Below are 12666 nucleotides of genomic sequence, written 5' to 3' on the forward strand. Positions count from 1 at the left end.
CCAGGTTTAACCTAAAATACAGAAATGTAGATATATAGAAAGATGGCTCATTTTTCCAATATTATTAGAAAGTTATCTATTTCAAATATGTGACTTTTCCATATAATTAAGTGTAATTTGTTTTTTTCTGTCCCATGGTGCTGCACCATGTGAAGTAAAGTCTATACAAACCCTGTGAAGTATTCCCATTTCACATATGAGGAAATTGAGGCCAGAGAGGTAAAACAAATTTGGACTTGGAAACTATTTATGCATTGTGTTACCACAGATTTTAACCACTCTACTGAATTATCCACACACCAAAACCTTCACTGTTCCATTATTTCTAATGATCTCTCCTAAGAAGCTTAACGTTACTAGCCATACTAAGTCTCCTCTGTTCTGAAGGTAGTGTTGTATCTCACCAAAAGGCGAAAGAGCATATTATTTGTGAAACTCTTTTGCTTCTTAGAAATCTGTTTAACTAATTTCAAGTGCTTTGTGTGGATGGGGTGCCTGGAAACCTGACCTATGGACAAGTGAGGCATTTCTTTATGACTTATTCAGAGTAAGAAATGGGACCAAAGCTCAGGACACTAATTCCTGGGTCAGAGGTTAATCACCTTTCTTGTGATGTGAGTCAACTGAAGGCAAATAAGTAGCTCAGTTCAAACGATTTAACAAATATTTCCTGGATTATCATTATCCTCAAGACATTATGTAAATATCTATCTATCACCATGCATACATATATGAGCATGTAGTCCTTTGAATATGTATCTATTCCTTTGAATACAAAGATGACACAAACATTCTCCTGTGGCATTTTGAGTCCCACCAATCATTTGTATTCATACCACAATCCCCTTATAACCAATAGTATAGCTTTGGGCCAGTGTTGAGGGTGGTAGTTACAGTTCATAATAGCTACGGAAAAATAGATGCTGTATCCAAGGAAAACAAACTGAACTTGTACATAAACAAAATTGTGGTTTTTTACTTTATTTCTACTATGGATTTAATATGTATTATCATAAATAATCAAATACATCACAAAAATGAAACTAGAAAACTATTCTTTGGATTTAAAAATATGCATACATTCAATCAATCAAAAAGTATTGACTAAACTCTTATAATATACAAGGTCTAATACAAGGACCAGTATTATGAGAAATTGGGAACATGATCTTCATGTGTAATACGGAGTTAAGAGTAGAAAGAACTGAAATTAGGAAAATGAAAAGTGAGATATGTATTTCAAGTTTTCTGTAATTCCTGAGCTAAGATCAATATCATCCCCTATGAAGAGGATCCTCTTGTCCTTGATGATGGAGGCATCTCCCAGAGCCTTGGCATGGAAGCAAAGGAGAGCCAGTCCTGTATACCCAACCGCAAACCCACAGGCATGAGGGATATGTACCTTGGCTTTCTCTATAAATGGAGCCCACACAGTTTAGATTTTTACACATGGATCACTGACCTTTCCCTGCCTTTAAAATTACCATGGAATATGTAAGAAGTTAAAATAAAATCCCCTCCCCCACATCCACCTCAAACCACTACACAGACACACAGAATTAAACCCTGATGAGCAATTTGCTGAGGCACTTCCTTTTCTAAAGTTCCTCCCAGGTATATTCCTTCCTGTATGGTATAGATGAAAGACAGTCATCATTTATTTGTGTTTTTTGTTTGTTTGTTCATTTGTTTGTTTTGCATCTAATCACACAAAAAGTGTGGTCTATTTCCATCTACTTTGAATCTTGGCCTGTCCTGTGATTCCCTGTAACCAATAAGAAACAGAAGTGCCTCCGTTAATTTCTGAGGCTGGGCTTTAAACTAATCTTCAACTCCCACATTATCTAAGTTAGAATTCTACTGGAAACCCAGCCATCATGCTGTGCAGAGCTCAATCCATGCAGAGAGGCCACAGGAGAGGAGAAGACTCAAGATGCTCTGGGTGACAGCCCAGGTGAGCTTGACCTGATGCTGCACCAACTGTTACCTGTAGGAGTAAGTCATCCTGGACATTACAGTCATACAAAAAAAAATCTCATTGTGCCTTCAGAAGAAGCCCCACCCAATAGCAGATCCATCAGAAGAACTGCCTAGCTAAGACCAGCCAAACACAGAATTATGAGAGATTATAAATGGTCACTGTTTGGGGCCATTAGATTTGGGACGTGGGTTATGTTGCAATAAATTACTGAAGTAATCCTATCTCTATTCAGCTTTTTAGCCCCAGTTGGAACCCATACTATTCTCAATATTTTGGAAAAACACTCCCAAGTAACTGGCACAAATTAAAAGCCGTATAAATATTAGCTGAGTGTGTGTGTATGTATACAGTCCACATCTCTGTACACCACAAGAAAGTTGCTTTAGAAAAGTAATGGGGAGGGGCACCTGGGTGGCTCAGTGGGTTAAGCCTCTGCCTTCGGCTGTGGTTGTGATCCCAGGGTGCTGGGATCAAGCCCCGCATCGGGCTCTCTGCTCAGCGCGGAGCCTGCTTCCTCCTCTCTCTCTGCCTGCCTCTCTCCCTACTTGTGATGTCAAATAAATAAATAAAATCTTAAAAAAAAAAAAAAAAAAAGGAAAAGTAACAGGGGAGCAGACACCCAGGGCTCCAAGATGGCGTCAGTCATACCAGTGAAGGAGAAGAAGCCCATGGATGTGAAACTAGGAGAGCTGCCCAGCTGGATACTGATGCAGGATTTCACCCCTAAGGGCACTTCCGGTGCATTTCAAATAAGTTACTACTGGTATTACAACAAGTATGTCAAGGTGAAGAAAGGGGGCATCGCTGGGATTTCTATGGTGCTGGCAGCTTATGTGGTTTTCAACTACTTTCCTTGTTACAAGGAACTCAAGCATGAACGGATACACAAGTACCACTGAAGAGGGCCCAGTGTGGAGGCACATGTGGCATTCCTGACCATGACCTTTGCTTGGCACCCTTGAATCCTTTCATACCGTAATTCAGAATTAACAACCAATAAAGATGACTGTTAAAAAAAAAAAAAAAAAAGGAAAAGAAAAGTAACAGATAATCACATGTCCTTAGTGTTTTTAGATTACTCAGTGGATATCATAATTCTTTCCTGGCCACTGCAGTATTTAGAAGAACTGTAGAAAGGCAATATTACTGCATACATTTTTATATGTTCCTGCTGTTTACAATCCTCACCCCATCCCATCAGCCCTCTCTAGGCTTCACACCAATATATGCAGCTGAGTTCCCTGTGGGGTTCCCACTGTCAGGTGTAGGATAGAATGTTTACTTTCCTGAAACTAGGTTGTCTCTATGACCCAAACTCTAAAATTCAAATAAGAAAGACTCTGATAAGGAGACTGCATTGTCAAAGGACTGCAGAGAACATTTCAGAGGCTTGTTCAATGCATAGATCATTCCAATGATAATCATAGATTAGGATCTTTCATTCATGCAATTTTTTTCTTTTCTATTTTAACAGGTCTCAGTTCTTTCCAATACATGTCGAAACCATAGGCATCTTCCTTTATGTTTTCACTACCCCAGAAATACTGAAGACCCTGAGTAGGGGGTCTTTTAATGAACTGTTTAAACAAAATAGCTCACATTTGGGCAGTTTCTTATAATTTTGAAAGTACTTTTTAAACACTGTCTCCTTTGTTTCAGTCTCTTTATGAATAAAATTCTTGCTTTGGGTCATTTAGGGTTTGCCTTCTAAGGAGGGTAATTGTATAAGGGCTATTGATCTAGCAGATGTTCGCCTGCTTCTCTCAGATGTTTCTCCAGTCCATTGTCTGTTCTCAGACATTCATAAAGGCAGGAAATATACAGATGTATTTTATTCTGGGACTTGTCGTAGCTAATCACATTCCAACAATCATTTTGAAAAAGCAATGGCATCATTGATGCTTTACAATTATGTAAATCCATGAGAGGGGAAGTACTGCCATCCCTTTCCTCTGCTGTGAAAGCAGAAGGGGATGGAGATTTGGGTGTCAAGTGGGCCCAGGAGAGTGACCTGATTAGACAGCATTAACAAACTCCATAGTCTCTCACTCCATTTGTGATACTGGAAGTGCAGATTCCACCTTTGGTGCCTCTTCTATTTTTGAGAAATACTACCAGCATTATGGAATTAAATCACTTAGAATCCAAGGACCTCAGCTAACTGTATAATGTGACTTTATACACTCCTTGTTCCCAACATCAATCCCCTATAAGCTCCTCCATGGAGAATTTCTGACTATTTATACATCTTTTTTTAAACCATACAATAACACTCTCCACCCCACCCTCAAGAGATGATTATGGTGATGAAACAGAGAAGAAATAAAAGAATAAATCACGGAGCAAAGCCCTGGAGAGAAACATCATCACATCGTAGAGTATTTGCTCTAAGACAGAACCCAACTTCATATCCCAGCTCTGACACTAAGCACACTGTTTAAGCCATCTAATTTCTCAATTTCTTCATTTTTAAAAGTGGAATAGTAATGGTATTTAACTCATGGAGTTGTTATGAGATAACATACAATGTGCTTAGCATGTAAGTGTTCAACAAAATGTTATTACCATCTTATGTTTCACAAATGTTGCTTAAGCAATTGGCCTGTGCCAACTCTGTGCCAGACAGTGACAAGGAGGTTAGGACACAGTGTGGCCATGCAGGGGCATAGATCTATTTAGTCTGTTTAAGGTGACATACATACTAGAAACATTAAGTTGCATGGGAAGTAAATAAGAGCATAAGGGAAGTATACATTGAATGGAAATGGAAGTGGTCAGAGAAGACTTCTTAGAGGAGGCAGACTTTGAAGAAAGGGCTTATTTTTACTAAGTGGTAGAGGTATGAGAAAAGAAATTCATGAAAGCAGAGTTGGGTTAGCAGGATTTTGAATAAAGATCTGGACATGTGCAATATATTTGGGAGAAACTGCACTTTTCAGCCTCTTATATTCTACCCACCCATAAAATAAATGTGCTTCAGTGGATCATTGTACTCTCTTCCAAGTTCAGTGCCCAAAATAGTAAAAGTAAACCCAAGTGGCCAATTACACAAAGAAACCAATATTTTAAAAGTAATGGGACACAAAACAATAGCCTAGGAAAGCGTATAATGAAGAAGTCATAGGCAAACATGGAGCTGTATACCAGAGGAGGTAATGACCTGAGTGTGTCATTTCTACCATCAGATGAGGGGTCGGACATGAATGAGAAAATTATCTTGTGAGCAACATGAACAAACATGAGATCTGTACATCCTTACACTGGTGTTTGGACCCTGGTTTTGTTAATTCCTGTTCCCTTCATTGCCCCTAACATACTTGGTGATTGCTTTTCCACTGAATTGTGGGAGAGAGAAATTAGAATGTAATTAATAATTAGATGACATCATATGTTTTACAAATATGATACTAATCAGGGTGGTTATATTTGAAATAAATTCTCACTGTGTTCAAAAGCCAAGGTAGTTTGGGAACAGAATGAGCATTATCCTTCCATTCCAAGAAGATTCCAATAGCCAATATTCCTAATGCCTTAGATGGATACAAGCTGACTTCACCTAAGGCACAGCAAAGATTTAGCAACCAAAAGCAAGGCAACCTTAGCCAAAGCATTAAGCACATGATGCAACAATAAAAAATAAAATGTTTTAAGACTAGGGAGAAAAGAGCTCTTTTGATGATGGAAGAATCTATTCAAATTTATTTTTTAAGTCATTTTGGCTGGATGGGGTTTATCGAGAGACTATGGATGAAAGTGGATTGGGCGTTGAGGGAAAGCAAGGGCTTCTTGCAGCCAACAGACTCAAGACACATTTTCCTCAATACTGTTTTGGACTTTATTCCCCCCATAAGCTTTCAAATTTCAATCACTGCCCCACTGAGTCTGGGGAGAAATTGATAAAGAAAATAATATAGCACACAATCACAAGTGAATTGAATTTGAGCACAATTGAGATGAACTGCAGTGTTTAAAAATAGAATCATTTCAGAAATGGGCTTAAGGGAGAGCGTTTTTCTCTTATGTGTTGCTTAAATGTTTGAGACCAGAAAGAAGGGAAGGAATTAGAAGGGTGGGCAGATGGGAGGGGGGAAGGTTGTACAATGACTTGGTTAAATGTTTATTTAATTCCTCTCAGCTTTCTCATTTTTTGGACACTTCTTAAAACTACCTGAACAGCATTAGAAAGGGAAATTGTTAAAATAAAATGATGTTGCCTATAATCACAAGTGAATTGAATTTTTCCACTTGGGCTGTGGTGCGTAAAAGCCTTTTCTTTTTAAGATATATATATGTCTGTATAAAATCACTGAAGTTTTGAAGAGAGAAAAACAGAATCACAAACTCATAGACTTTTAGAACTGAAAAGGACCTTAGAAATCATCTTACCCACTTGCCAAATTGGGTTGTACTATCAGGATCCTTGGAAAAACTAAAAGAAACAAATTATTTCTTAAACCTACTCAAGATCTATTGAATCAGACTCCCTGAAGCTGAGGCTCCACATTGAATAGTTTATAAGCTCTCAAAATAAAATAAAATAAAATAAAAAGTCAACCTGATATCTAGAAACTACGGACTCAATGCATCTCTCATGATTTAGATTCACAGGAATCTAAATCTCCAAACATTTATTTATATGGGTATTAAGCGACAAAGTAAAGAACTGAATCCAGAATTCCTGAATCCTAGTGCCTTATACTTCCCACTACTCCAAAAAAAGAGGAATGAAAGAATATAAACATTTCTTCAGTAATCTGGATTAAAGGAAATCTCCCCAGGAAAGTGTGGATGTCCCCAGCTAACATGGTGTAGGATTTCCAGATCACAGACTGACAGGACCAAGTAAAAAATTGCCTGGCCTTTTTCAAGCTTGAAAGCTGGGAAATCAGCACTGCTTTGGTTAGAAACTATAACTCTGTGCCTCTGCTCTGGTCTTTTGGAGTGCATGCTCATTGGACAAAAACCATTTCTTTATTTACAGGATAATTAACAGGCTACAATCCTAAAATAAGCTCTAGCCAGATAATATAAAGATACAGGTACGAGGTCATACCCACAAGATTTATGCTGGACTTATGTCAGGAAAAAGCTAATGCTTGAAAATATCTAAAGAACAAACCAATCAACATTTCCTGTAAGTAACTTTCCAATTTAGGAAGCTGCTCATGCCAGTAACAGATTCTCAGAATTTGGAGTGACCTTAAAAATCACTTAGCTCAACCTTGCACCGAGGCAAGAATCTGGTCCATAATGGCCTTGCCAGATGATGGGCTGGACTCTGCCAGGACATGTTCAGTGGTGTGGAATTCACTTTTTTTTTTTTTTCAGGGTAACCTATTATCTCATCTTTTATTGCTAGAAAAAAAAATTTTCACCTATTAATAGATGTCCTTTTCTACGATTTTCAAATGTTTATGCTCCTTCTGGTGGGCTTTGTTTGTTTAATAAATCTGTTTCTTGTGTCAAATAGCAGCTCCTAAAATATTTGCAGAAAGCTATCAAGTGACCCTCTTCTGTGATTCTCCTCAAACAGAAGCACTTCAGATGACTTCCGCTGTATCCCACAGTGTGTAAGCCCACTGCATATTTTACTAGTACATTATTCATCCTATCACAGTTGAATATGTGGTCCGTCTCTCATTTGCTAGAGTGTGATCTCCTTGAGAATGGTCATCGTGTTATATTTATTCATCCCTGTATCCCTGTTCTCAAACATAATGTGTGACACAGAGGATGCACTTAAATGGTTTTGGTAACTGAATCACACCTTATCCTCTTATCCTACTCTCAATTACCTCTTCTTTGGGATGAATACCCGAAATTGCTTGAACCTCAACTTCTTCTGATAAGCACTGTTTTGTTCAGCATCATACCATAATATCTATCACAGGGTACTCAATTAAAACTGTTGAATTAATCTGGCAATATATTCCAGGGTCTTCGTAAATCTTATTGTTGTCTTCTTCTGGACACACTGTGTTTTAAAGGCTCTTCTTAAAAATCAATACCACCCCAAATGGGGTCTTGATGTGTGGTGGGATTATTGCTTCCCTTGAGCTACACATTATGTAGCTCAGATTTGCATTTGATTTTTCAAATAGCCATCTTATGCCTTTGGTTCAGATTGACCTTAAAGTTACTGAAGTACGAAAGTTCTTTCTCATGAATGTTAGCATTTATATTTTCCCGATCTTGAACAACAGTTACTCATTTTACCTAAAATATAAAGCATATTTTAAGGTATATATAAAAGGTAATATAAAGCTATATGAAGACCTAAACAATTTATATAGTAGGTTGGTTAACTACCCAGGTTCAAATCCTGGCTCTGTCACTTACTAGCTATATGAATATTGGACAGGGCCCAACTTCTCTGAACCTCAGTCTCCAGTCTCCTCATCTATTAATTGGGCATTTTGTTTGCAAAATACATGACAAAGTCTTTTGCAAAGAATAGGTGAAAAATTCTTATAATTCGATGATAAAAATCAACCGAATAAAATGAGGAAAATGTTTTTACAGACTTTTGATAACTGTACATAATGTAGTAGGTAAAAGGAACTGATATAAACAGAACTTTAGGATGTGGTGAGGTGTGGTGGTAGGGGAAGTATTCTATGGTCCCACTAGATTTCAGTCTTTCAGTGGGGCTATGCCTCTGGACTGTGAACTTTAGGAGCACTTCTTAGTTTTTCTTACCCTCCCTTAGGGTGGAAGAGGATAGCTAGAGTGGGTTGGAATTGGCTGTTACCCTCCCCTAGATCAGTCAGTCTCTGATAAAACCCTGGTAGTTTAGGCCCTGGTTTAATAGTTTCTCCTAAGGGCAGATCTTGTTAAGAAGAAGAGAATGCTTTGGTATATTTCAAAATAAGGAACTAAAGTTCCAGTTTTCATATCCCAGCAATGGTTCCCAGGGAGGTTTCAGCTCATGGCCTTCTTTCTGCTGTGGTAGGTTTTCATTCTTTGTATTTGCCTACCAGCCCCTCCAGTCTGAGGAATGGCAGCTTGCCCTAGGACCTCACTTCTTTAAGGGATCTGGAAAGAGTTATTGAATTTTCAGTTTGTTCTGCTTTTTACTTGTTGTTAGGATGAAATGGTGACTTCCAAGCTTCTTATATCCTGGGCAGGAAATCAGAAGTTTCTTCATAGCTTTTTGGGTACATAGTACATAGCATTTTTTGAGGTAATGCGCGTACAGCACTTTCTTCTGCGCCTAACAAATAGTAGATGTTAAATAAATATTTATGATTTTATATGTTTAGGGCTGTTATTCTAGCTTAGCAAGATTATTTGAACCTTGTCTGTCAAACAGCTTATTAAATTGACCCTCCTAATTTGGGGCCAAATGAAAATGTAATTAGTCTGCCTCCAGATATGGCATTGATTAAAAAGACACAGAGATAGGAGCTCTAAGTTATCTTAGATGTGTTGACTCACACTTTTCTTTTTAGACAATCACTTAATCACTTATACAAATGAATCTACAACATAAACCATAAAACTTCATTCTCTTCTTCCTTACAAATTTAATCTGTGTGTCAACTAATGTTCTCGGATGACATTGTGAGAGACATTGTCTTGTTCTACCACTGGATATATAGCATATATTTCGTACTGATACAGTAAGGCAAAACTAGCTGTCTTAGAACCAATAGAGGGACTCCTCATATATTCAAATGAAAGAAGCCTTTTGCCCAGGGCTGCTGCTGGGCTACACCAACGCAATGCTCTGGGCAGGGCACCGCATACCATGGTAAGCTTCACGTTTTGGGAACAGGTTTATACGTTAAAAGTAAAGCCACCATTTTTTACTCTAATACCATAATGTCTTATGTCAATCTCTAAATAATTTGAGCCTGAGTCTGGATTCTCCAAGAACACTGTGAGCCACATGAGGACAAGCATTGGATCCCCACTAACATCATTCTCACTCAGCCTCCTCCAATGGAGGAAGGCTGATGATAATAGTCTATCCTCAGCCTCTTATGAGATTGAAGCAGAAATTACCCTTTGAGACTACTGATGTCTCTTTTAGGTCCATTGACTCAGAATGTGAGAATCAGAAAAGACAGAATCCTTGCACCTTCTGCTAAGTGAAAAATGTTATCTATTATTCAAGGGTCCCATCCTAAAGCTTGCTGCCAGGTGACACATTACTCGGAACATGATACAAAGAACAGACACACACAAAACAACACCACACACACACACCCCCTTATAGTCATAACCAGTAGTTATCACCTGAAAACAAACAACAAAACTGCTCATGGCTTCTAGACCCTGCCCTAGAATTCTCTTTCCAAAGCCTTCCACATTCCTATGTCTCCTGCCCCCATCTCTCCTCATAGATATTCTGGAAAAGCCAGTTAGAAAATATGTGTTGAATATTTATATTGTGCCTAGTTATGCATAAAGATCTGAGCCAGATTTAGAAAGTTTAAAAAAAAAGAAGAAGAAGAAGAAGAAAAGAAAAAGACTAACCCCTGCCTTCAATGAGTTCACTGTCATCAGGAGGGGAAGGACCCCACGTGAAGGAGTGGTTCATCCGTGGTTCAGCATCCAACAGCTGAGGGATGGGTTATGTATTACAGACCATAAGTGCCAAGGATTTCTGAGGATAAACAGCACAAGGAACAAGAAACGGCTGGGAAAACTTCATGGAAGGGGTGGTTTAACTCACTGCAAAAAGACAAACAGGATTGTGTGTAGGCAAAGTGATGTTTCCAGTTCTTTTTTTTTTTCAATCATTAGACTGCACTGCAGCCTACATACATCCTGTTGCTTCTATATTCAGAAAGAAAAAAAAATAATAAATTCCAAGTTCAAAGTTAATCATGGGCCCTAGGCTTGTGCCTACAGAGTTGTGTCCTATTTCCCTGGGGCCTCTCAAGGGTGAGTGGCTGTCAGAGGTTATGTGGGAAACAGGGTAAACACTAATTAATTTTGTGTGCCATTTTTTAAATAAAAAGATTATGGCTAAATTGCAAGCAAGTTTCTACGTACCAAGAAAGCACTTTTGGATATCAAATTAAATTCTGAACTTATTTTGAAGTTTAATTATGATTTTGAAATCCAGTTACATCGCACAAAAAAGTAAAATTTAGAATTATTCAAGCAAGGGGACAAAGTTATTCCTCAGATGATGAAGCTTGAGATCCCTGGCCATGAAAGAAAAGAAAAGGGATGGGAAAGGGGAAGGGGGGGGGGGGGAAACAAGAAAGAAAAAAGAAAGGGAAGGGAAGGCAAGGGAAGGAAAGGAAGGGTTTAGATACTTAATAGAACTGGTTAGCTTTAAACACTTAATGAATTCCCTAGAAATTTGCTTAAACAACTGTATCTTCTACTATTTATCAGATAAAAAAGACCTTAATGTAAAGAATTAACTAACATTGTAGTAGTGACTAGGACCAGAAGAAGACCCAAAGATAAGAGCCAGAGTAGAAATAATCAGCAATTATTCAATCAACAAACATTTGTCAAAAGCATGCCATGCACCAGTTATTGTGATGAACATTAAGTTTTCCTAGAGATGAGGTTAGGAACAAGTTTAGATTTGGAGAACTCTGTGTTCAGGTGTCACTCCTAAGCAAAGTGGCTCCTGATGAAAGAAACTCAATCAGAAACCACAGAAAATGTTAACATATCTATATGGTGAACATTTTCCTTTTTTTATGTTATGTTTGTCACCATACAGTACATCATTAGTTTTTTGATGTAATGTTCCCCTGATTCATTGTTTGCGTATAACACCCAAATCCACCTCAATGACCCAAAGGAGTTGGAAAGGAAATTATTGTGACTTCATTGCTTCACTGAAATTACTTTATTTAATACTACTAAGTTAGAGCATTTCTAACTATTTCTTTCATTAGATATGCAACATGACAATGATCATTTTTCTCCTCCCTCTGTGAACCTTCAATGTTTTGTTTTTAAATCTTATTTATTTATTTGACAGAGAGAGATCACAAGTAGGCAGAAAGGCAGGCAGAGAGAGAGAGAGGGAAGCAGGCTCTCTGCTCAGTGGAGAGCCCGATGCGGGACTCGATCCCAGGACCCTGAGATCATGACCTGAGCCGAAGGCAGAGGCTTTAACCCACTGGGCCCCCTTTCAATGTTTTCTACCAAGAAATATTTGGTTCATTTAACGAATAGATACATAGGGGGGTCTAGGTGGCTCAGCCAGGTAAGTGTCTGCCTTCAGCTCAGGCCATGAAGGTAGGGTCATGGGATCAAGTCCCACATGGGGCTCCCTTGATCAGCGGGAAGCCTGCTTCTCCCTCTGCCTCTGCTGCTCCCCCTGCTTGTGCTCTTTCTCTCTCTCTCTCTCTGTCAAGAGATCTTTAAAAAAATCTTTAAAAAAAAAATAGATACATAGACTGCTTATACACACACATAACACACATATAAGCATATGTATGCATATGTATGTATATGTATCATGTATGTTGTAAATACACATGTAAGTGTGTTATATATGTTACATATATGTTGTTTATATATTCATGCATATATATTTGTGTGTATGTATTATATATAGTGGGTTAACAAATATTTTGTTTTGTTTTTAAATGCAATTGTATAGTCACACAAGTTGTAAGTAGATGAAAACTAGGCTTGAAAATTATTGAAAAATATAATCAATTCTTTCAGTTATAATTAGATATATTTGAAATTAAATTTTG

The 12666-nt window shown here is 38.0% G+C and overlaps 1 protein-coding gene across 1 annotated transcript; it reads left to right on the plus strand.

Moving 5' to 3' along the window:
* Nucleotides 1–2613: 2613 nt before the first annotated feature.
* On the plus strand, nt 2614–2880 carry LOC308349828 (ATP synthase subunit f, mitochondrial-like; the record flags this gene model as incomplete). Its single annotated transcript, XM_080814696.1, has 1 exon — nt 2614–2880. One exon carries the CDS (start codon nt 2614–2616, stop codon nt 2878–2880), a length of 267 nt encoding a protein of 88 aa, XP_080670822.1.
* Nucleotides 2881–12666: the final 9786 nt, after the last annotated feature.

Source organism: Martes martes (genome assembly GCF_963455335.1).
Source record: "Martes martes genome assembly, chromosome: 9".
Lineage (NCBI taxonomy): Eukaryota > Metazoa > Chordata > Mammalia > Carnivora > Mustelidae > Martes > Martes martes.